Consider the following 26143-nt stretch of genomic DNA (forward strand, 5'->3'; position numbering starts at 1 on the left):
GAATACGGAGACACTCTGGACCACGTGCCAGAAGAGCCTTCACATTCACATGCAAGAGGTAAAACTTGGAGCAAAGCTCCTCCTTGGAGACAGCAATGGCACAAGGGAGTTACTTTCCCCTAGTGAGGGCAAAACCAGTGTAGCTCCGGAAAGCTGCAATCTTTGAGTAACAAGGTGATCTTGCATCTTGTAGCCTTACAAACTATTACTAATTGCCATGATGTTGAGCACATCTTTGATTCCCATTTTCCCCGACACGCGCAATGAGCATTAGCTTTTCTGTGACTGAGGAATGCTGGAATAAGGCTTATTTGTAAATAAAGTGTTGGCGATTCCAGTCAGAGAGTAAAGTATTTTGGTGTGTATTTGCAGGATCTAGAAAATGCAGAGCACCCAATCACGTAACACTTAACAGATAGTCAAATACAAGCCTTGGAGCTTGTGGGAAGCTTAAGAGCCATGTTAGAGGCAGCCTCCTATAACCATGGTGTCCCCTAGGCAATGGTCTGTTAAATAGATTAAGAGTTGTGGGGACAGGAGGATTTTCTGGGAGATAAACTGATCTGGGTGGAGCAGGCTGGGAGGAGGCGTGTAACCTCAGGGCTAATTCAAGAACAGTGTGAAAGGCTTGGCAGGAACACCTGGCTGCCTTCTAAGAGCAGGATTTTCCCTACCAGTATACAGGAGTCTTATGACCTCCCATCTTCCATTATCAGCTTGTGTTGAACAAGCAGAGATCAAAAAGAAACTGAGTTTGAGCTAGAAAGTGACACACAGTAATTAATGGAGGCAACATCTCCAGCAGCTAGACAAGCCCCATTACAGCAGCTGCGTCCTACAGACTGAGTCAGGGAGGGCGAGAGAAAGAGCAGCACACATCAGAGCCTTGCAGTGATCAGTACTCTCAGTAAAATCCTCTAAAGAGGGGCAACATGCTTGATCCCTCCTCCTGGATGCCGCTGTGAATCAGTCACCAGCTTGCAGCAGCCAGGCACTTTCCAGCTACTGGGACATGGCTGGGCACACTGGACTTTGAATTCATGAGCTCCGTCTCTACAAGCTGCCAGGTCTCTTTGAAGCAAAAGGTCTCTTGTCCGAGTGCTTGTCCTTGCCAGGCTAGGGGCCAGCCTTGCTGCTGAGTGAAGGAGTATGGTTCCTGAGGTCAGTCAAGAGATAATGGTGACTCATGCTGAGGGTCTGGCCTTGCCTTGCTCAGTAAAGTGCCAAAGTAGACCATGGTCATCCATACAAAAACCTCCAAGAGATAAAAAGTAATTCTAGCTCATTGAAAAAGAGAACTCTCTTCTTGGCCCCTCTCTTGCGCTGTGCTGCCAGAAAAAACAGTAAGAAGCAGCATCTTGTTCCTAATAGTAATACTGTACTGTGAGACAGGAGATCATCATAACCATAGGCATTTCCTGCACTTTGGCTACCAAAGGAAACTGTCCATGGAAAGCACACTCAGGAACCAGACAGCACACACCAGAGCTGGGATGGCTGCAGGAGCCTGGAACAGCAGCCAAAGGGAACTTCAGGCTTCCCAGCTCGGAGCAGGAGTTTGTGTAAGGAACTGACAATTTCCAAAAAGTTAGCTCTCCCCACAAGAGGTTCCTTGATTTAATGGATGGCTTTGCCAAAAGCCACGTTGTACTTTCTCTGCCACAGGCTTCAAGAACCAGCCTCTTCCCCATCCTCCTTTCCAGCGCTTGCAGTCTCCCTTGGCATCAAGATAAAACAAGCACCTGAGATTCATTAGCACAATATCTTCTCCTCCAGTCCTAGAGCATCTCCTCTGCTGTGAGCTGAGGAGTCTTGCTGTACTTTACATTGATGCTGGGAAGAAGGCTCACATATGGAGCAAGATGAAAGAAGAACATTAAATACTTCTTAGCTTTGAGAAGAATATTTTATAACTTAATAAAGCCAATACTGGGGGCAGTCTGAGCTGAGTGCTAAATTACTCTGTTTAAATCCAAATGACTCAGAGGTTCATTCCTGATCAGTGCTGCTGGAATGATTTAACAGCTGTAACAGCAGGGGTTACTCAGATTTAGAAAAGGCTCATTACAAAGATAATGAAGAGGCATGCTTTAGAAGTCCTAAATCTTCACCCAAGAAGTTCCCCATGCAAGCAGCACTCCTGCCCTTCCTCCTGCCTTGCTCCCTTAAGCATCACAGGCTCAGGCCTTCTTGAACACCTTCCTGCAGGTGGGAACATTTGGGCTAGCACTCCTCTGAGCTCAGAAGCTAAGGCTCCACTGAGCATCTGTTAGAGCACAATAAAGCAGCCAGACCACCTTGCATTCTACCTTCCACTTGGCCAAAAGCTACTCTGCTTCAGTCAACCACCTCATCCATCAAAACTCTGCATAAGCAAGTACAATAACCAGCATGGCCTCGGGCTTTCATTTTCAGAATGAAAAAAGGCTGAGCTGCAGGCCATCAGCTCTTGGGGAAACAATCAAATATAGTAAAAGATACTTAATATTAAGCAATTTCAATTGCTATGCTTACTCAGTCTGACTGATAAGAACAGGGCAGGTTCCATGCTGAAGCTGCTAGCAATGTCACCCCTGTATTTGTCTGCCAAGCAGCAGGCAAACACTACCTAGACACTGAAATCACAGTCTCAGTGAGCAGGGCTGTCCCGCTGTCAGAAGGATATTGGTCTCAGAGGGCCACAGCTCTTCGCAGAAGTGTTGAGCAAACCATGGGGAAGGAACACTCCTGTCCCTGGGCAGCATCCCAGCCAGAGGCACAGGCTGGCATGGGTTAGCAGCACTGCCTCCTTCCTGCTTTGCGTCAGTAGAGGGCTGGTCAACCTAGCATATTTCAACAGCCCCAAACACTTCTTAGATACTTCAAAGATATTTAAAGCAAGCAAACAAAGAAAAACAAACAGGCTGGGAAACATAAAAGCTGGTTTCTGCTATCCCTAATTGATCCAAGGGTTCAAAGATTCCTGTGAAGAAGGCAAGCTCAAAACTGCATTGAAGATGCAAAGACCCACATTCAAAGCCACACGGAGCAGATTACAGCTCAGGAAAGAGAGGGTTTCATGCCCACTCAGGCTCAGCTGCCCACTTCACCACCTGAGAACACAACCTGAAGCACACAGGGATGAGCATTACCCAGCACAGAGGCTCCTGAGCACCAAGCAGACTCACCTTGTGCCTACCCTTTTTCAGCAGAAGATGTACAGAGAGCAGGGGAAAGGCAGGCTCACGGCCGAGTCCTTTCCTGCCCTCAGACCTTGTTGAGCACAGCTGGGCAGCAGTGTCTGCATACTGCAAACAGTACAGAAACCATGCCAGGAACCAGCTTACAATGCTCTGAAAGCATCTACATGCCAACACCTTCTGGAACACCTACATCCCTCCCCACCTACACCCAGCTGCCAGGAGAGGTGTTGCTTAGTGTCTCCTAACACTACTGCTGCCATCAGAGATGACGACCAAGGCTGACACACTGCTGAGAACAAATGAAAAGCAGCCAGAGTCAGTTTTCACTTTGGAGAAGCACTGATGCTTGGCGAGGGCTGCTCTCTGCCTTCTGTCCAGCACCTCCAACCCTTTGGTGGTGGGTGAGCCCCTTCCCCACACTCCCCTCCCTGCTGGCAGGCTGCCCCGGACGGTGCCAGCCTCCAGCGGGGAGAGCTGGCAAGGAGGAATTGAAGAGAGGAACGCTGCAAGGCAGTGCTCTGTTTACTTACACCAGAGACCCAAGTTGCCCAGGCAGGCACTGCCACCAGGCTTGGTCTAGGAAGGGCTCAGCTCCATGCTCCTGATGCACTGCTACCTGCAGAGCGCTAGGCACAGCCAACTTCGTGCTGAGCAGATGCTGAACCCTTAGCTCAAACCCATTAGTCTAGAAAAAGGCAGCCAGCAAGGCTGGCACAGGCAGCCAGTGCTCCCACCCCGCATCCAGCGGTGCTGCTGAGGGCAGAGCTGGCTGTTTGCACCGTGGAACATCTCCCAGCACCAGGCAGCACTTCTGGTTGTTCATGGTTGCTGTCACTGCTACAAAACAACTCCCTGATAGGCACAGCAAGTTCCCTTACTTCTCTCCAAAGGCAAAAGCCTACTAGTACTCGACGCTTAACTTACAGTGTGTGAAAGAGGGCAAGAGCAGTTTTCAGGGCCACATTTTTGGGTGTTTGGAGAGACAGACATAACCTCTGTTTATTTGCTTCATGTTTTCCACTCTCTAGCTTCTTTTGGTTTGTTGCTTTAAGCTCTCTATGTTTGCATTTCTTGACAAGGTCGTTGCTTTCACAAGACTTTTGCAGCATTGCCCCACTTCCCTGGCCTCCAGCTTTGTCTTCTGACATCCAATTGCTCTCAGAATATTAATTAAAATCACAAAGAGCTCAGGAAGAGAGGCCAAAACAGCAGAGGAAAACGTCAGACAGTCCTTCCTCCCCCAAGCCCTCAGAGGAGTGCAATGCCCAAGACTTAGAAGCAAAAGTAACCTGTAAAGGACATCATAGTCTGATGGTCTGGCTCAGGGTTTCTCAGCCAATGGTACAGATTTTCCCAGAACTAAAGTTTGCTATGAAGCTTTATTCTACCTGTTTGATTAAATTAATCTATTTTATAACATACCTGCCCTATCAGATGATTTTAGCATCCTTATGAATATGCAGGCATTTTATAAGCTTAGGCAAGGAAAACAATCTGAAGGGAAAAAAGATCTGAAAGCTCTCTTTACCATAAGATTTGTTGACATCAAAAGGCATGGCTGGTTCAGAAGTCAGCTTGAATCTCAACTCTTTCACCTGATTCCTATTACAAAAACAGATGTTCCTCTTGCTGTAAATTGCTGCTATTAATAATATAAATAATTAGGCTTTTCTAATCATTTAATAGGTGCACAGGAGGGTATCAAAGCTCCTGGTAGCCATTAAATACATCTACCTTCTTCTCAAGGGCTCAGAGGCACATTGGTGGCCTCTCTTATCCTCCACTGAAGTTCAGAATAAGAGAGCTACAGCCAGAATAAAAGCTAAGGAGAAATCAAGGGAGCCAAGCTCCTCTCCACAGCCTGCCCTGCAGACCCATCCTCCTTCCAAATCTCTACACAACAGGGACAGCACTTTTCCCACCAGAGATGCATCTGTCGGAGCCCACACGTGACTAAGCACTGCAATGCTCACACTCCCTTCCTCATGCAAGATGCTGCTGCGTAGCCCCAGCTGATTTTTACCTACCCAGCAGGTTCCCAGGATCTGGCGAGGGGCAGCATCCCCCACATCCCACCGGCTAGGGAAGCCCTACTCTGCAAGGGAAACTGCCTGGGGCACTGCGGTCCCTCCCTGTACTGCAAGCCTCAGTCATTTGCAGGTTGCCCTCCAGAGAACACTTTGTCCCTCTGTTGACAACAGCCCCAGCCTTGGGAACATGAGCAATGACAGAGACTAACAAGTTCACTGCAACCTCCAGTGAACACTGCCCCTGACTACAGCTGCTCAGCCCCTCTTCCCACCCTCCAGTGATCATGCACACAGACCGACATGGCTCTGTCAGATGAGAGAAAAATCACGACTGGCTCCAGATGTTAACACAGCACAGGCACATCTGGATCACTGGAGGGCAGCAAGCAGCCCACAGGCCACATGCTGGCTCTGCCTTGCCCTGCCTCACCTTCAGAGTTAAGCCCAGTGACTGATCAGGCTTGCCACATGCCTTAAGCAGAAGTCCCAACCCTTCAGTGCCACATGCTCTCAGAGCCTCGTGCTGCGAGATGTGGTGGGGCTGTGTCAGCACCTGCGTGGGGGACACTGCCACGTGCCAGGCTCAGCTCTCCCCAAGAAGGGCTCTGCTCTGACCCGCAAGGCACACGGCCTTGCCTGCAGTGGGACACCAGACCAGTCCATAGCAGGTTGCATTCAAGCTCAGATTCCAGAGGGAGTGTTATGAGCGCAGAGACCCTCTTGCGTTGTGTTTTTTTGTTTTGGTTTTGGGTTTTTTTTTTTAATTATTTCCAGCAAAGAAAAGGCTGTGCACTCGTGGTTATGCAATACGGTCAGAGCTGCAGAGCCCCTCTCCCAGGTAAATCTGGCCTGACTCCTTCCCGCTGCAGCTCTTCCACACTATACACTCACGGACCCAAACGTGTCTCAGCATACAGTGCTCTCACGCCCATGCGGTCCTTGGCGCTGCCCTCCTGCACCCCTCCATTCCCCAGCCAGAGGGACCTGGCACCCCATCAGCTTGTTTCCTCCACACTTCACTCTGTCCCAGGAGCAGCAGCAATATCAAGGTTAATTTCCTGTTCCCCTTTCAGAGCAAAATAATTTGCCTAAAAAGGTGCCAGGAATGAACAGAAGGCCCTAACTAATAAGGTTCCCAGCAGTTATAAAGATGGACCTGACATGCAAAAGGAGGCTGGGGCAGCCATTGTGGCCCACACAGCCTTTGGGGAAACGGCTCAGCTCCAGTGCAGCTCCTGATGGAGCACAGCAGGGCATGCTGGCTCCCTCGCCCACAGCTTGACTTCTCGGGAAAAGGCTTAGTACTGATGTAACACTCTACACCTTCACAATCAATACAGAGAGCAAACGCACAGCCAGACTTCCTCCCAGAACACCATGCCTCAACTCAAGCATCATCTTCTCTATGCCAGTTCTACCAACAGGAAAGAGAACACACCACCTGAGAAAACATTCGCACTAACAAGGTCACATTTAATCAGCCGGCACCTCCTGGGACGCAGCTTCGTCTGTGTGAATTAATAAGTCTGTCCACAGCAACAGAGCAACCGGCTGGAAGCGCCCCATGCCAGGCACCCACCAATGTCTGCAGTGGGCAGTTCCAGGGCAGGCAGACGGTCCCCAAGCTGGGGACAGACGTCAGGTTGGCAGGCTGAGAGCATGCTGTGGCGAGGACTCAGCTGTGTTCTCCTGCTCCTTGGGGAGCAGAGGCACAATGACCCAGGGCCCAGTGTGGTGAGTAAAGCCATTTTGTCTGCTGTCACCAAGTCTTGCCACATCTTTGTTGCCAAGTGGGGCATCACTGCAGGTGTTCCAGGGGTGAGACAGCACCCGGCATGCTGATGCTCACAACCTGCCTTCAGCCCATGCTGTTGGCTTGTTCCTTGGGTGCTAATCAGAGGGAGAGCAGCCAAAAATTCCTGCCAGTCAACTTCTGAAAGCTTGCTTTATCAGTCAAATCAGTTAAAAGGGCCCTGCAGAGCTTTAAAAGAGACAAAAGCTGATTTGCTGCTTAGCACATGGAATTTCATTCCCAATGCAGATTAATTCCATTAACTCATTCTGTGCCCTCTTTGGGGCGGATCCTTCCCTGCCCTTGCAGCTTATGGAAAGTACAGAGCAAACAAACCAGTCTCCCTTCTGGTAAAGGCACGCGATAGCCTCATCTTGCTCTGGAATTCGTATTTCCTCACTTGTTGCCCACTTTGCAAACACCTCCCCTCCCCACACACCATACCACATCTTTCATGAGACCTTTCAATGCCAGCAAAAGCCCAGAAACTCACCTTGTGCTTCATAGCCAGAATAGTGATGAGCTGTACCCATGTCCTCATCCCCGGGGCCCAAGCCAAGAGCTGACTTGAGCTGGGCCATGTTCACCTGTGCTGTCAGCTCACCGTTCCGGTCTCCAATCTACAGGGTGAAAACCAACACGGCAGCTGGTTAAAAGGCAACATGCTCTAAGCAAAGAGCCCCTAGCAAAGGGCTTGCCAGTCCCATATCAAAGTAGACAGACAGACAGCCAGAAGAGAGCTTGGAGACACCCTGAGAGATCCTACGGCTCAGCTTTCAACACCAAACCAACTCTCCAGAACTATTCCTCAGTGGCAATTTGGGAGATGGTCCATGCCTACTGTGCTGCATACTGGCTGCACCTCAAAATGCATTTCAGCAGAGTTTGGTACATGGAACTGAGGGGGCACAGCTCACCCACTGCTACAGAATTGCGACAGAGGTAAACGTGCACATCTGGTCCGTCCTGTAGCCCCATAGAGCTTGGCAGAGAGCCCCGAAACTCTCAACCCCCTTCCTCAAGTATTTCCGTAGTTACTGAGCACCAGACAGCCACGCTACTATTAGCCACGTGGGCAGTGTCACACTCATGGCTTGGATGCTCCAAAAGCCCTTCTCTCCTGGCTCAGGTCCATACAACTTTTGAGTTGTTCCTAGTGATCTACCCACACAAGACTCCAAAATCTTTTCAAGTCCAAATTTTTCCAAATCCCCATCTCTCACTGGCCTGAGGCCAAGGAAGACGATGTTACGTGTTCAGGAAGCGATCTTTCCAGTGACTCCTGCTACTTAAACTGGGGAGTATAAGATATGCTGCTGGGCTCTCCTCAAAGTTTAACCAAACAAGAAAATTACTGTGCTGCATATCACCAGCAAACAGAGAGGTCACTCAGAAACAGCCTCTAATCTTTAGAGGAACAGCAGCCTCTGTTACAGAGGAAGACCTTGGCTGTTGCCTTGGAGAGGCCTGGCTCCCTATTAAATGCCTTGCAACAGCTCTTTTGTAGTCCTTTGAGATAGACTGCAGTGTGAGCCATCCTAGAACAAAATCATAAATCCCCACATTATTTATGACAAAGCCCCAAGCACTAGTAAACAGAAGAAGATCAAACAGCTTATCATCAGGCATAAATCCCCCGCCAATTACAAGAGATTTGCTGTTGACATCATCCCCAGAGAAATTACTATGTCCTGGTCAGGTCTCGCAGTCCTTGATGCTCTCTGTTCAATGCTTCCCTGACTTCCACTCATTCCACATCCTCTCCAAGGCCCTATTAACATCAGAGACACACACTGGCAGGACAACGATCCCAGGCTGGACCTACCGCACACACCATAGCAGAGCCCTGTTTTCTGCCCTCAGCTCGGATTTCTCTGTTTCCCAGGAGCCCCCTGCCACACGCAGAGATGGGAAAGGTACCCCGGGGCAGTGGCCGAGAGCTGGGACAGCTCCCAAGGTTTTTAGGTACGCATCTTTCACTCCAGCTGTTTCAGAAGAAATTTTTCAGTAACCTCTGATCACCCCGCAGCAGCTCCCAATGTGCTTACCCTGAGCAGATTTCATTTGGATTCAAATGTCACCACCAGATTTATGTCAGAGTAGAAGGGGGAAAGGGTGACAGTATGTGAGCTAAACACATTAGTGTGCAAAGGTTTAACTTCAATAGGTTTTTCCTGGGCAAAATGCTGGTGCTTGCCCCAACAGCAAACAGCTCACTTGGTTCCCAAGGCTAAAGGAAAACATCAGCTTTAGAACAGAATCACTAGCTGCTAGCAGCTAATGCAGGCTTCTCCTCACAAGCGGACAGGACAGTCTCTGCACTGCTCCATAATTAATGATGTGGGGCAGTTCATTAGCCACCTGCCATGAGTAACCTCCTCCTGACATGCCCTGTAACCGCACCCATCACCCCAGAATGAGAACACCACTGTGAACCCCCACCCTGTCGGGTTTCCCCTCCACCCCCAGAAGTCACCAGGACCACTACTGCTCCCGTCCTCCCATCACCCCTCATCTGCGCTGCACATTGCCAAGCTGCCATCTGGTTCTGAGCAATCAGCCCCACGCTGCAACAGTCCTAGCAGACTAAAGCTGGAAAAGTTAATTTGTCCTAAAATGTACAGGGCCAAAGAACAGTGTTTTTTCTGCATGTCTGATAAGTATAATTAAATACATAATAAGGCTGGTATGTCAGCCCTACACCAACATTTAGCCAACCTAATAGACAGGCAGGAGAACACACAAAGCACTTACATATGCTGATTCCAATTAGTGCTTCAATAGGGCAATTTCTTCATCTGGGGAAGACTAAAGAGGCCACAGCTCATTTCCTCATAACACACTGGAAAGAGCAAACAATGGTATTCTTGCTTTCTGTACTTCTGAGCCACCTAAAAATGCCATATGTTTTTGCACCAGGAAAGTTGCAGCTAGCTGGGTGAGCACATCTGTGAAAACCAGAGTAGCTGCACGCATGAAACCCCAAACGGTGTGGCAGCAGGACAGGGCTAGCTTCAGGCTGTGCTCGTCCAGTGTCAGCAATCGATTGTATTAGGACAATGCTACAGTTCACCACTTCACAGCTGGGATCCCCCACCAGCTTGACTGAGAGGAAATAACTTGTCACGTGTACACTCTGTTGCAGTGCAAAATACAGCAGGTTTAGAGCACCCAGCCACCAGGTAGAAGTTGGCCTCGTTTTCTCCAGGTACTTAACTTGCCAGCAAATTGGGTTAGACCACAGCTACAATCACACAAGGTCCATCTCAGTCAGGATCTCACAGCCTTGTGCTCAGGAAAGGGCGTTCTTACTAACAGACTGGACACCAAGCGGTATCCAAGTTCCTTCACACCAGCTGAGTGCACAACACCTTGGCCAGCAGACCAGGCAACTAGCCTCCAGGTCCTTTCTCTCCCAGGAGTATCAGTTAAGAGCAATGTACAGCAAATGCATTAGCTGTAATTAAGGGGAAGGCTGGGAGCCTCCCATGAAAAGAATATTTTCCAGGCAGGCTCTGCAGCTCCTAAAGACACCATTGAAACAGCACATAGACAAGGGCTTTACAGAGCAGTCACAGCAAAAGAAGAACTACATTAATATAACTTATTGGCATAAAATAAAGTCTCTCAGCAGGGAGGACTGATTCCCTCTGACCTGAACCAGCTTCTCTTACCTCTTGGGAGATTTCAAGATGCTTCCTTGCAAAGTGCAAAGCTTGTTCATGGCTCCCCAGGGAGACATAGGCATTTCCGAGACTCCAGCAGGCTCTTCCTTCTCCCACCCTGCAAAACAGGAAACTGTCAACCACAGAAATGCTGGGCAAAACCCAGCAGCACAGCGGCCCTTTCAGGGCCTCCTCCTCGACAGCCAGGTCTCCTAGCTATGCTTTCACCTACAGAAGGGTTCTGCAAAGGAAAATGAAATGCACTGTACATCTTAAACTCTTCTCATGCTGAGGTCAGAGGATGAGCAACAGCCTCAGAAATGGGCCTGCACCCACGATGTAACAAGGGCACAGAACGGTGTGGCTTCATTTTGTGAGCACCAGCCCGAGAGCAGAAGCCAGAGTTCCCGTCCAGCTTCCACCCCGCACAGCATGGCTTCCTCTCCAGAAATGCACAATGCATCAAGAGGGCATGTAACATTCAGCCCTTCTGTTCAACAACACCCCAGAGCTGGATTAACAAGAATGTGGCAAGGAGGATATATTGCAGGCATGCAACGTTCTCCTGCTGAATAACCAGCACTGTGTCATCTGGGATGCATGCACGAACTGAAACTGCATACAACAGCCAGGCAAATATTGCCCAGTTTCTACAAGACCTCCAGGATTCTGCTGCTTGTTTTCTGAAGCCAGAGGAAGCAGGTGAATGTGAAACCTGCCCTGGGCAGCCCTCACCCCCGGCGCGGGACAGGCACCCAGGTGTCTCTGGAGCAGCTTTCAGCAGCTGTTTGCACAAGCAGGCAGAGACCTACTGCGCATCAGAGCCTGCTAAGCTCTGCAAACGAGCAGATGTGGGGGGTGATGGGATAAAAAAAGCACATGGGGGCGCAGGGGGAGGTTCAGCGTGACTGCAACTCCCTTTTCAGAGGTTTGGGCGGGATGATCAACATTTAAACATTTTTCTTGTCATCCCGTTCAATATCTTCTGCTCATAGGGTGTGTTCCCAGAAAGGCAGGAGCCCACAGGCCTGCACCCCCACAGCATGATTCAGCCTTGGGTGGGATTATACCTTCTCTGAGCAGATACTGCCCGGATAGTGCCACAAATCTCCCATTTTAATGTCTCTGCTCCATCTAGTGGAGGACATCCAGCTTCCCAAGAGCCATCAGCACTAGCACTGAACAAGGTGGCTGCAAAGTCATTCAAGCTGCAAGAAGGCTCCAGGATCACAGAAAGAATATCCAGGAGAAAGGCACCAATCTCTCAAAAAATATATTAAGATATTAAAAAGAGGCCAAGCCTCCTAAAGAAGAAAGAGTGAGGCCAAGAAGTAAAGTATATCATCTCCACATGCTCTCCGTAACATCATTTGTTTCTACGTGGAAATTTCCAGCATCATCTCAGAGCAACAGGACAAGTGGCAAGTATGTATACCCTAACCACACAGTTTCTAAGATAACAATTTTTGTGAACTTGAAGTTTTAGAGGGGCTATTCTGGGATAAAACAGCAGTAGCCTCATGGCAAAGCACTGAATACAATGCATTTTCTTGAAGTACCTCTTACTAGAAATCTCACTCAGCCCACACAGACATAGCTTTAAGGGCACAGTCTCTGCATTTGAGTGACATGATAAAGGTGTCAATCATGTTACAATTGTTGAGTGGACTAAAGCCTGGATTCTGATAGATTTCTAAAGACTTTCAGGAATACATGTCACTGCTCCTTAGGCCCAGCAGTAGAGGACAGTAAGTAAATAGGGAAGGGCCAGTGCTTTGAACCCATCAGAGGACAAACGCCATCTCCAGGGGCAGTTTCTTACCTGTCTCCCAGCTCCTGTGCTATCACCAGATGTTTTAGATGGTACTCGATTGCTCTTTCATAGTCTTGAAGCAGTGTGTAGGTATTTCCAAGACTGTAGCAAGCCTGGGCTTCTACTGCTTGGTCTTTGAGTTGTCTGGAGAGCTGGAGCGTTTTCCTGCATGGAATGGGTGGAAATGAAGAGACCTGGTCACTGCAGGGTACCCCTGCATGGCAACAGGAAAGTCACCACATTGAAGTTGATGCCTGTAACACACTGCAGGCTGTCAGGTGGCTGTATTACTTGCCACCGCTGAGCGCCACACACACAATTGGCCTCCAGGTCCCTTGTCACATCCCCCTAAGCCTATGAATTCCCTGCAATAGGTCAAGATTTCCAGGGAACACGTGCCCTAAGTCTGCCTTAGCCCCTGGCACTTACTTGTAGTACTCAGCAGAGATGTCAAACCTCCCAAGGAAGATGTGTGCATTGCCCAGGTTGCTGTACGCTCTCCGCTCCGCTGCCTTGTCCCCAAACTCCTTAGCAATAGCAAGGCGCTGCAGCAGACACAGGTTAGTGAGTACAGGCGGGCCATTGCCAGGTTTCTGTTACACAGCAACTTTTTGGGGAGATTAACTTCTTGGTTTGCAAAGCTCACACCCAGCAAGGTAGCAGTGCACATGCCTATAAGGGCTAGACGCAGCAGGAAATCTCTCCCTCTTCTGCAATTCAGGATCATGAAGGGCCTTTGGAAGAGCGGGAGCAATACCACATCCTCCTCTAACTCCTACTCCAGCCTGATCAGTACACATCTCTTTAGCTGAAGTGCAAAAGGAGTTATGCACATACTTCAACAGCCAAATAAAGAGGCAAACCGAGAGCTGTAGGTCAGGCTGTGAAGGGATGTGGTTGATCAGTAGACTAATGTGCAGGAAAACAGTTGTCACTTTGCACGGTGTTGTGGCACAGAATGAGCATGCACATGCGTGTGCTCCATTTCACTGCCCACGCTGCAGCTGCTCCCCAGACCTCTGCCCTTACTTGCACCTCAGTCCTGCCTCTCCTCTCACATTCCCCTGCTCCCCATGCTTCCCCACCTCTCACCCTCCACTTTGCAGCACCTGAGCCTGGTCCCAAATACTGCAGAGATTTTTCCTGCCCTGTTTCAAGCCCCTTCTCCCAAAGCACTGCTGGCTGCTGTCCTCCAGCATTTAAAAGTCAGAAGAGCTGTGACAGCGCTGGCTTTCCAAGATGCTGAGCACCTTCCACTGAAAGGCAGCTGATTATACTCTGAACTAGAAGCTGAACTGCATTGAATTGGGGCAGGGACTGTGTCACACCTGTAAAGCTTTACAGAAAGTTATTATGTTCTACAAGCAACATTTATTCCTGATCAACAGATCTTTCAGCAGCTTAATTAAATTCATAGTTTGCATTTATTAAAATCTAGACCGATACACATTAAGAACAGAAGAACCTTGCTAGGCCCAGCTGCAATTTGCCCTTAGATTTGCCTTTAGTTTCCAAGCCAACAGCACCCTTCCCTCAAACTGCTCATTAGGTGCTGATGGGGATTGGAGTACAATGTTGCTCAGCATGAGTTCATAAAACAGGTACCCTGAGGTACACAGAGGAGGGAGAAAAAACAGCTGTGGGCAAATGCCTCGCTGTGCTGTGGTGAGAAGAAAGGCTGCTCCCCAACAGCCAGTCTCAGCCCCTGACCCCAGGAAGAAGGCACAGCGGTTTCCTACCTCCTTGTGGAAGGCTATAGCTTCACTGAAGTTGCCAAGTAAGTACTGGGTGTTCCCAAGGTTGCCATAAGCACGGCCCTGCGCAGCTCTGTCCCCCAGCTCCTTCACCAGGGACAGGTTCCTCCTGAAAGAAATCAGAGCAGCATGTCTGGTGAGACACAGTGCACACTTTTGCACCATAAAGAAAGGAGAACTAACCCTGGAGAAGGCATATCCCCTCCCCAACTGCCTATCCTGTGCACCCCTTGGCAGGTGAAAGCCTGGTGATCTACACTAGCTGCAGCTCTGGGAGCTCATACAGATCCAGTGGTCTAAGTCCCTGCTGTTCTCTCAATCTCAGGCAATCCGCAGCTGTGTACAGGAACTGCTCAGGCACCCATGACCTGATAGGATCCCATGTTATGCAAGAAATAGCCACCTCACTGTACAAGGGAGAACCAGGAGCATAGGAGAAAGGAGATTACCTACAGCAGGACAGGGACAAACCTGGGGAGAGGGGCAAGATCCACAGTTTCATGCCAGGGTTCTGCTCAAGGAGCTTCCCAGCATTTCTTTACTTTGGTTTTTTCCCCCCTTTACACCTACAGCACACATCAGGAAGCTTAGAGCTCCAAGTTGGCACAAATTTACCCACTGGCTATGCTACAGGCACCATTCTTTGGAAAAAGGATGGTGAGTTATATTTAGGCACTATCACATCCTCAGATATGAGAAGATGGAGATAAGATCTTGTCATTCTCTTCATTTAAAATGGCTACCTAAAAAACATAAAATATTGAAGCAAAACTCTGATGTACAAGGAGAAAAAATTAAGCCCAAAAGTCTTGTGTCAGCCTTCCTTTGTGGGACATCAGAGTGATCTCTGAAACTACTTAGCAAAGGGAAGGATGTTACAAGCAAGATAAACTATAGATCTATGAGAAGGACAACCAGGACTTCAAGTGAAAGTCTCTTCCTTTGAGTGAAGGAAAGTCTCTCTTAGTGGCCCCAGTGACAGAGACACACAAGGATCCTTCTCATCAAGGCCAGCAGAGAGCAGCAGGGGCTATAGGAGCTAACAGTTTAGCTTCCAAATACAGCTCCAAGAAGGAGCAGACTATTGAATTTAATTGCATGAACATACTTCAAACTACACTGAGTTTTACCAAGGCAACACCAGGACGAATTTTAGCTCTGATTTTATAAAAGCTTATAGTCCCTCTGTCACCTTCCTTGAGATTAATTTGCCATCATAACTTGGCATCTCAGGGGAATATTCCTAAATTTGTTACAATATGCAAAATCTCATTCAGTGGCCTGAGTTTCAATGATGCTGAGCCCACAGTCTCATTCGTTGCAACAAACATCTTCCAGAGCTCCCACATCTTCAATGGCCCAGGAAACAAATCCTGCCACAAGAAATGCTTCCAACAGGACTGAGTAAAAATTGTCCTCTTGCACCCCATACATCTATCATTAGCCTAATGGTTATCAGAGCTCAGCTAACCTGCAGACCCTGAAAGCTGTCAGCAGAACAGGAACATCACAAATACAGATTATGATCTGAGCAGGATGAGCTCAGTGAAAGTGTACCTGTGTGCATTTCAGCAGTCACTGATGCCTGACCAGCCCTGTTCCCTGCAGGAGGAAGGGTTGGCCAGGTTTGAATACTTACTCATAATATTCTGAAGCTTTCTGTAGCGTGTCCTTGACTTCTTGTGGCAGGTAGCCTGGGTCTTGGGCCGTGTTCCAAGATAAGTGCTTTCCCTTTGCATGGTAAACATTTCCTATATTATAGAGTGCTCTGGCTTCACCTACCTAAAGGGAGGAAGAACAGGGAGCAGCAACGTGTTATACTTCACATCCCAATATGGACCTTTCCATTGCTGGCAGGGGTGGTCAAAGCCAGGAGGCCCACATTTTACTTTTCCATCTTCACTGTCGCGGCAGCTGTTACTGTCAGCAGCATGAGACCTGTGATGCTGTCAGATAGGAGAGCTTTACGCTCCACCTCCTTCCAAAGCCCACCTTGACCGTATCACATTTACTGACTTGCAAACAGATTATTTTTAAAGCTAGGAAATATTTCCTGTTGGATGCCATGAGCCAATTACCTTGTCTCCCTGCTCCTGAGAAATGTCCAGGTGTCTCTGGCAACAAACAACAGCTTCATCAAACTGACCAAGTATTTTCAATGTGTTCCCAAGGTTGCCACTTGCCTTGGCTTCTCCAATGCGGTCCCCGATGGTTCTACAAGATGACCGGAGGGAAGACCAGAGGTGTTAAAGAGCTCGCAGACTTTTATTCACCGACTGTTGGAGGCAAATTCAAGCTGCAGCAAGTACTGCATGGCACGTACACCACATCCAGCAATTTCCAGCACACATGCCTGACTGCCATGCTTCATACAAGCTCTCTCAACTTTGAAGACAGGTTCTTGGTTTTGCTGCCTCAGGTGAGTTGCTCTAATGACTTCAGGTGTACTTACAAGTACATGGGGATAGGAGAACTGGACACTGCCCTGCTCATGCTCCAAGCACCCTCCTCACATCTGTATCCCTTTCTCCACCTCCCTGCTCTGAAGGTGGCTGGCCCATTCTTGTTGCCTCTCAAGTTCTGCACAGGACAGTCACCCCATGCCTCAGGGCTAGTTTTGGATGCTTATTCCTGGGGCAGATTTCCTCAGGCTGCTGGTTCAGACCCCACAGAACTTGCCTTCACTCACACCCTGAATAGGTTGTGTCTAATTAGGACAAAGCACTGCTGCAATGCTTACCTGGCCAGGGTAAGGTCGTGCTTATGGTACTCCAGGGCCTTGGAGTACTCCTTTAGGTAGAAATAGGCATTGCCCAGCTGACTGTAGATGGCACTGAGAGTCTTCAAGTCCTCTGTCCCCACCTGCACCGCTGCTTCAAAGAAAGCTGCCCCAGCTTTGAAGTCCCCAGCTTTGCACAAGCGCTCTCCTTCCAGAGCCAGTTCCAGGCAGGATGCCTCCATTCTGCCAAAAGCAAGATCGTCATTTCTAGAGGAGTTAGACTGCAGTGCACCCATGCTGCTATGCAATGGTTAGAGTTTACTTCATTGTACACCTCACTGCACCAGAAAAAAGCCTACAAAAAAACCTGGAGGGAGCCACCCTCCAGGCAGCTGCTGCCTCTCTGCATTCAGCCCCAAGCACCAAGGCACCGGCCCTAGGCCAAACACTGTTTGGGCGATAACAACTCAGGGACACACAGCTGGCACACCTCAGTGGTATGGACACCAGCTTCCAGTGGACATGGTGAGCATGCAGTCCCTCTAAGAAACCAACCTCCTAGGCATGAGACACAGGAGCATCCAGATTTACAGACCATGTGGGCAAGTGGCCAAAGGCAGACCCTGGGTTCCAAGCAGGAATCTGGACGAGAAACTCCGGGCTCTTAGCTCACAAAATGCACATTCACATCACAAGAGTAACATGGCATCTGCTGTTCTTCCAGGCAGTGCACACTGCCAAAGCCAGGTACCCAGGCTATTCATGCCTGCACCACTTTCCCCAGGGTAACAGAGGGGGTAGCCAAATTGCAACACATTGTTATTGGATACCAGAGAAAACCTTGGACTGTGCAGAATTTCTTGGTTGAGTAGCTTCCAATGCTCAGCGTCTGCTTTTCATTAACTCCCCTGCTCACTTTTTCCACAGGCACTCTGCACATGAGCCTCTAGACTAGCTTTCCTCCCTTGCATTTCTCGACACCTTTGGCAACGGTGCACGCCATGCTGTCAGTGAGCGTTCTGCAAGCCAGCAGAGAGGAGCAAGACCAGCGATACTGCTTCAAGAGAAAGGAAATGTGCTCTTCTGAGTGCTCCACCAAGTCCTAAGTTACAGCTGTCCCTCTTAGACCATGTGTATCCTCCAGTTCTCAGAAGGGACAGAGAACACATTTGAAAGCTTACATTTGGAAGCATCTTGCCTGCTGCAAAGCCAGCCCCTTCACGAGGCAGATGGGCACAGAATGTCCCTGCTCCTCTATTCAGATGACTCTCTTGGCTCTTTTTGGCTTTTTCATTTCTGCTCAATGTATTTTTAAAAGTCAAAACTATCTAGGTCAAAGATGGACATCCGCTGAGAAAAAACATAGTCCATTTGTCCAGAGTCAGAAAAGCAAGGGTCAGACAAAAGATAATAAATGTCCAAAGGTGGTTTCTATTCCGTTCTCAGTCAAAGAGCACTTGCAGAAAGCTTGACTGTGGTACCCAGACTAAGAGAACAACTTGCTCATTATCACTGCAATAGCAGCAGCCCAGCTGACATCTCCTGCAGCAGTTTTCCTGACAAGCCCTAGAAGATGCTTCCCCCAAAGACGTCCTTGTGATGAGGCCAAGGCCCACCCTCTGCAACTGGGGTCTCTGCAGACCAAGGCTGAGGTGTGCTGGCCAAGCCAGGGCACTGCGCTGCTCTGGCTTCTCTCCCTGTGGAGACCACCTGCCACCGTGCACCCAGCCGCCCGCCATGCACGCTCACTTCAGGGCAGGCTTCCTCCTGCTCCAGGTCTGCGCTCCAGTATCTTCTGCCCAAGTCTGCACCCAGCACTTGCCTCCCTGTCGAAGGGGCACGGGGAGATGCACGTACGAAATACCAATCCTGATACATTTTTCCTACCAACAGGCAGAACGGTGTTTTCTCAGCTGCCAGGAAACAAAGCCAGTTCCTCTATGAGCAGTGCATAAACATTCTAAAATCCAACCCTATTTGCCTGGCAATCTCCCTGCTGAGTCGGCTCCGTACGGCTCCAAACACCCAACGCTTGGCAGCCCAACAGCATCCTCCAAAGCAGGACAGCCCACACAGGCTGTCCAAACAGACAAAAGAGCTGGTTTCAGACTCTCCCTCCAAACACACTTGTGACCTCTCCTGTTTCACTGTTCATTTGCCCCCAAAGCTACTGAGTAACAAGAGGGAGAAAGGGATTGTGAAGCAGCTCATTTGAGCTCCCACACAAATATTTGATTTCAAGCTCATTGCAAAGCCCACATTTGAGCAGCTATTTTACTTGTGCAAGACGACTGCTTGTGGTGCCAGTGCAGCATCAGTCCCTGCCTCAATTTCTGTTCAATAGGGGAAGTAAAAATATTAAGGCTGTTAATACTAAAAGTGTTTAACTCCTCTCTATTGATCCTCTTGCTAGACCACATGAGAATTAGTAAGAATGAGCTGCTGCTACAGCATGTTCAGTTAGAGGGACCCATTTGGGGATCATATCAAACTCCCATCAGTCCCCAAGGCACATTCATGGTTTGTAGATCACTAGAGTGGTTATCTAGTGTCATCATCAGGTATTGACAAGTCTCTGCTGACACATCCCAAACAGCCTAAAGGCGGCTTCAGACTGAAAAAAGACAAGGAACACCTTATACTCAAATCAGCAAGATTAAATTCAGGCAGCTTAGCAGAGATGAGTCTTGAGACAACTTGAAATGCAAGAATGAGCCACTATCACAGGAATTAATGTTGGATTCCAGTCAGAAGACGGCAGACACATAAGCAAATTTCAAAATAATTTCAGTTCAAATTTCAACACAATTCTTCCCAATATCCAGGTTCTCTTTAAGAAACTGAGCTCACACACTGTAAACAGTCTAAAAAGTGAGCTGGAGACCAATTTCCCCAATTCTTGGCATTGTAGTCTAGCTCAGCTCAAACTTGCGTGATTTGAGTAGCTTGAAGTGAGGGTTCCCATCCCCGCCACACAGAAAACCCTATAGCAACAAAACCCAACTACACACTCCAAGGGCGGCATCTCGCTCAAGCCATATTTGCCAGTGGAAACATAACCAGAAGTTAAATTTGTGCCTTGGGGCCTGCATTCTGATACACTCGCACACACGCTTGCACACACTCGCGCTCTCTGGGTGCGCACACGCTTGCACACACTCGCGCTCTCTGGGTGCTTTCCTGTTGTTCCCATAGTAACTATGCTGGCACAATGCAGTAACATGACCTTTCGGTGCACACAGCCTTTAATTAAAATCTGTTTGTCCTTGAACAGGCTGCTTGGCAGAGTATCTGACTTACCTAATTAACATCACTCCTCAGTTTGGGACCTAAGCAAACAATTGGACGGGAGAGGAGGCTTTTTCCCCGCATCACACTTTGCCAAGTCTTTGCTGCCGTGTAAAGGGACAGGAGTCAAGGATAGCAATTATTAATAGAAACACAACCCACTTCTAAAACCCACTTGCCCTTCCCACATCCTCAGGGCCCCACAGCCAGAGCTAGTTCTGGGAAGCAACTTTGCATGCAGTTCAGTCACCGCAGGCTTAAAAGCTCTCAAATGCAATGCCAAGGGCAGAGGAACCAAATAAAGGTCAATGAACAATAAAACACCACACATGTAACAGCTTCTAAAGGCCATAGCTCAACTGTCCATAAGAAAAAGACCGGAAAGGCAATTTAGGCAGAAGATAGAAATCTGCTGGTCAAGTGAACCAACTTGAACCACCTTGACAGGCTGGCAAAGGAAAGGGAAAACAGTGAGTATAGACAGATTCCAGTCACAGCCTCAGTTCCTTCCACATGCCTGAGCCCTCCCCTACCTCTTATTCTGCAGGTTATGCATTTTCTGAACATAAACCCAGAGCTCCAAGCCCACTGGCAGAAGGAAGCAGCAGGGACGAGGTCTACTTGGAACAATTTTGCAGACAGGTGTCTCTGTTGAAGTTCACAAGTAGGATCCAGGGGTTTGAAGATGCTGATGGCATCTTCCTGTTCACACAACATTCACCGCTCTCCAGTTTTCACTCCATCTGCTTGGGCAACGTTACCAATAAATTGCTGGAATCTTGAACTTTGTTTATCTGGGACGCTTCTTTTTCTCTCCATATGTTGCCCTTGAAAGGGAAGTGAAAAGGAGCATTGCTTTTGTTTCCAGAGACCTAGAGAAGGTAATGTCCTTTTTCCTCTAAGAAATATAATATCCTTCATCCACTGTTGGTTTCAGTTACCAGATAGGTGAGTTCACAGCTGAAATCCAGAAACAAGAGTGTCTTGGTTCATTCATGTATTTTCGGCGCTGCCCAAAGAAGAAAATGGGCCCTCAAGGAGTCCATGAGATGGCCAGAGTCAAAGGCAAGCATCTCCCTCCTTTCTGAATCGTTCTCTTCCCAAAGCACTTTGCCTCTGTGGTCGCATCAGCTATTCCTGTTGGTGCCCCTTTGCTCCAAGAGCGGAAAGACTTCTGCTGCTATGAACCTCTCCTTGTCAGGTGAGGAGTGCTCCAAAAGAGGGTCATCTTTGGGCAGAAACACACATTAGTTTGACAGGTTCCAAAGTGGCCTCATCCATCTGCCTCCCAGGAAGCCTTGCAAATTCCAGAAATTATCTGAGCAGTTCTCAGACTAGGGAAAAGCAGGAGAAGGCAGATCCCACAAAGCATATCCCTGTCCATTTAAATGGGCTCCAAAACATCCCCATCTGAGAAGACACAGCCCTCTACCCCCCAGGTATTAAGTTGCTCCTCTGCTGACACACAGGTAACATGCCTGGGCCTGTATCACCTCACCAAGCACCTACTATTCACGTCTTAATACCAGACAAGAAGATTCAGTCCCTCCTGAGCCAGCAAATTACTGCTGACAAGCTGAAGGTGCTGGGCTCGGCCATATGGTGTGGTTCAGAATAGAGACACTGCAGAACATGAGCTGCTTTTCTTACTTCTACAGCTAAGATGCTAGAGCTTGTTACCACAATTCCCCCACTGCTCAACCTTTTAGCTAACAGCATGGTATGTCCCTGCCTCTGAGTCTCAACAAAGACACAGTGTGGGGATGCTCACTTGGAGCAGCCCCTGTTCATAAGCCTTGCCCTAAATCAGTGCAAACCACTCACACAGCTTTGTGCATTCCTCTAGATAGGCAGGATTTCCAAGTATTGGTAGAAGCCACATCTCAGACTCCAGGCCCATCACAAGCAGCCAGGAAGGTCTGACAACAAGTCCCAGACCAAAAGACTGCACCACGTACAGCGAAGTGTTTTGTTCTGAATACATGGAGATCACAGAATCACTAAGGTTGGAAAGGTCCTTCAAGATCATCAAGTCCAACCATTAATCCAGCACCACCATGTCCCCTAAACCATGTCCTGAAGCGCCACATCCACACGTTTTTTGAACACTTTTTTTTTTTTTTTAAACAATGGCAGACTGCCCCATGCAGTGCCTCACTTGGATGTGTCTGCAGTCTTGGAAGCTTGACTACCCTACATTCTCCTCAAATGGACCTTGAGCTTGTTTGGAGGTTCTAGCAGGGGAGTGCAGTTACCGTATACCCTTGACCGATGAACGGTACGCCTCTGTCGGGGAAGGTCGTCCTCTTCGACCGAGCGCACAGCTTCAGGAGGGACGCACATGGAGCAGTGAGGGAGGAAGGGGACACCCGCCTAGCCAGTCAGATCAGCCAAATCAACCCTGGCGATCAATGGGGTGACAGATGTCACAGCCAGATCGCCCTCACGTCCAATGTCATGTCAAGTCCAGCCACGTAAGAATAAAGTGTTGAAGACACCAGTTGTAATCTAACAATCAGAACAGTACAGATGTATGCAGCAAAGAGTCCCAGCATCAGTTCCCAACTGGAGCACTAAGCAAGTCCCACAGCTCCTTTGCACCTTGAGTTATGTTCACATCTGTAAAACTGCAATGAAGGGGGCTCACAGAGCACTTTAAGATCCTTTGCAAAAGTTATTTCAAAAAGAAACAACAACAAAAAGCACAAATCTTTTAAAAGAGTAAGAGGCCAAATATAAACCCAATGTTTGGCCACAAATGAATTAGGCAATCTGCACGGCATTCTGCCAGAGGAATGAGTGGCATAATGCTGGCAGATCACTTGGTCCCCATCAATGCGACGGCTGTGAACATCAAACCTGGGAATGGATGTTGGTTCTGACACTCACATGAGGCACAAAAGGGTGAACTTCCACCATGCAGTGACAGGGATGAGAAAGTATCTTCCCAATCCAACACAGGGTAGGGCCACCCTCCCTCTTAACTTCTTTAAAGGATAACTGATCTGAAGGCAGGAAGACACGAGAACAGGAAGAGCAGATACTGTCTTTAACAACAAGATTTCCCAGGGTCATCCATCACTGTCAGATAGCAGCTAATGATGATCTGTATCACAGATTGCCTTTCAGCTGCCTCGCCTTAAGAGTGAAAATGTTCCATTACAAAAGATGCACAGGAAAAATGCAAGGACTCTCACACATCAAATGTTTTCAAGCAACACAGTAATACGGAGAAGGAAGCGAAGGTCCCAGGAGTGCTGGGGATGCCAGGAACACTGCCAAGCAAAAAACAAAGCAAACAGCACAAGGTGTCAGTGCCATTAACAATGATCACCATGACTGCTGTCAAAACAGCACTATAATTAGGATTTGGGTGATGATATAGGTCCCCAGAGGGGGAACACTACTTATAACACATGTTCAGAAGCTTAGAGCTACAGTCAGACCTCCCAACACACCGCTCTTCCCCAAATCTTTGCACCTCCTTTGCCAAGTATTACAAGAAAATAACACTGCATGGACAACATCACACTTGTCCTCCCACTGCTAGGCTGGAAAATAACAGTGCAGGCTGTCTTCAGCCAGGAGCTATTCTGCTGGATCATGGGCTACCCACTGACCTGAAGCTCAGGGCTGCTGCAGCTTCTGCAGCCCAGGAGGTAACAGCCACAGAAGCCAGAATAGGACACAGTGACATCCCACCTCTCAGGTCTGCACCTCAGCGCCACATCTGCTCCAGGCAGACAGAAAAACAGAAGACCATACAGTGTCCAGCAATTCAACTTGTATTATGCCAACCCTCCCTTCCACACATTCGGGGCTGCCTTGTTTGGACTGTCTTGCTCACAGCACTTATCCTGCTGCCAACAAATCCATCAAGCTATGCAAAAAATCATCATGACACAAGACAGAGCTAGGAGACAGTTGCCTGCTGCCTTAAATATTGTAAATCTCACAGGGCAAAAGAACCTCTTCCTGCCTGCAAGGTGAAACTGCCTTTTTTTAAAAAAACAACAAAAAAACCCAAAGATATTTATAGGTATTTGATTCATATTAGTGGGGGCGATTGCAAAACCCATTCCCAAAACAGAGCTGCCATAGTTCTAAAATCAGGAATAAACCCCGAGCTTTTAGACAGGAGACAAGGCAGAAAAAAAACCCACCAAGAACACCAACAGTAGTAAAAAAAACCCTCAGTATATCTATCGATAGGAATTAATGAAGCAACACATTTTAGTATCTCACTTGCAATCTGATTGAATTTTATACAAAAATAAATGTAATTTCAGAGCACTGATGACAGGTGCAATTAAACATTTTTTCCCAATCAAAAAGGGATCAAGTTTATCATGTGCTCAGTGTAAATGTATATTCACCAGCTTAACTAACTAAATATGCATTTAAATAATTAACTGGCAGCACCATCCTTAAAGAAAGTAATCAAGCTGGGAGTTGCTCCCCTTTAGTAATTTCCTCTCCTAGCCTTCGCACAGCTCCTGTACGTGCAGGAAAAGTAGCCGATGACACTCAACCACAAGGTAACACAGCCAGGTAGGAGCTGCTCGAACTCCCCAGGGATGGTTCCCCTTCACTATGGGACACGACATAAGGACCTCGCATCCCACATGAACCAGCTCATGCTTCTCCTATGCCAAAGCCCATGCTGTGTTGATGGAGGGTCTGAGTGTTTTCATGGGCTTCCCCACATGACGAAAGCTATCCCAGATCCTCCTGATGCACAGCTCGAATTTATTCACAGTGAACTTACACCTGTTTAACCTTGGGCCAGCACTGCAAGCCGGACTAGACTGCTCTTCTCTGCCTGGGGCACTCTCACGATGTGCTTCAGGCAGATCCTCTCTGGCTACTCTGCTCCAGGCAGGGTCCTTGCTCCTCGTAAAGTGCCACAACAGGCTGGGGGCTCACGTCATCGTATCACCAGCACATACACAGCTGCCTCTCTCTCTCACTTGCTCCCAAATGCTGGGCTCCCATCTCTGAGAAGATAATCTCATTACTAGCTCCTAAGTACATGTGCTTGCATGATTAAATATCATCACATTGCCATGACACCAGACCTATCAATCATTCAGTTCCTCCTATTCAATACTCATCCTCCTCTGCACTGCTCATACCCCCCTATCATCAACACACCCATTAGCAACCTGCTCTATTTTGCAGGGAGGGCACTAATGAAAATACTCAATTAGCTCACTCCCAAGACCAGTTCTTGGGCAACACAGCCAGCAATGCCTCTCCACCCTGCTGACAGCTCCGCTTGCAGCACAGCCCCTCGCTTCCCACCCATGTCACAACCCAAGCACTAATCCCCTCCTGACAAGCAGTTTCCCCACAAGGTGCCATATCAAACACAGGCTGGCAGGGAAGAGTGACAAACAAATCAAGATATATGTGAAATTAGCCTGACAAATTACTTTTGGTAGTTTGAAACCAGCACACAGAAGCTGGTTTCCCTCCAGTCGATGGAGGGCAGAACCTCTGGGGCACTTTGACCTACATGTCACCTTATAAACGAGGGGATGGAAAAAAAAACCCTCTTGCTTGTTTGGAGAGGAATGGCCAAAGATGAAACAATGAATGCTGCACCCAGTCCTTCCCAGCTTCTGAATTAGTTCCAAATATCTGGGCCAGTTTCCTTCACATCTCCTGAAGCATGCGAGGTGCTGCAGAGGCAGCTCTGTGTCACCAGCACATCTGGAAGGACAAAGGTTTCCATTCCACACACTTTCACTGGTAGTAGTATTGCAGTGAGTCCTTCCAGCAACCCCCAAACTGAAAATAATAAAATATACACACACACACACTTACAGTTGCTTGAAAAGTGTTTGTTCAAGCTGGAGCTCCAGGGAGTACCAAGATGAAGCAGTTTTCATTGCAGT

The 26143-nt window shown here is 48.4% G+C and overlaps 1 protein-coding gene across 1 annotated transcript in view; it reads right to left on the bottom strand.

Moving 5' to 3' along the window:
• The window catches only part of GPSM1 (G protein signaling modulator 1), a gene marked incomplete at its 3' end in the record, with an annotated part of 81972 nt that overhangs the window by 37102 nt on the left and 18727 nt on the right, over positions 1 to 26143 (bottom strand). The window contains exons 2-9 of the mRNA XM_082008913.1: positions 16977 to 17198; positions 16315 to 16450; positions 15876 to 16018; positions 14222 to 14345; positions 12912 to 13027; positions 12492 to 12647; positions 10679 to 10787; positions 7498 to 7624 (exon numbers count right to left, since the gene is read on the bottom strand). Coding sequence (XP_081865039.1) covers positions 7498 to 7624; positions 10679 to 10787; positions 12492 to 12647; positions 12912 to 13027; positions 14222 to 14345; positions 15876 to 16018; positions 16315 to 16450; positions 16977 to 17198 — 1133 coding nt within the window. The remainder of the gene's footprint in view (positions 1 to 7497; positions 7625 to 10678; positions 10788 to 12491; positions 12648 to 12911; positions 13028 to 14221; positions 14346 to 15875; positions 16019 to 16314; positions 16451 to 16976; positions 17199 to 26143) is intronic.

The sequence above is a fragment of the Phaethon aethereus genome, assembly GCF_964289735.1.
Source record: "Phaethon aethereus genome assembly, chromosome: 20".
Taxonomy (NCBI): Eukaryota; Metazoa; Chordata; class Aves; order Phaethontiformes; family Phaethontidae; genus Phaethon; species Phaethon aethereus.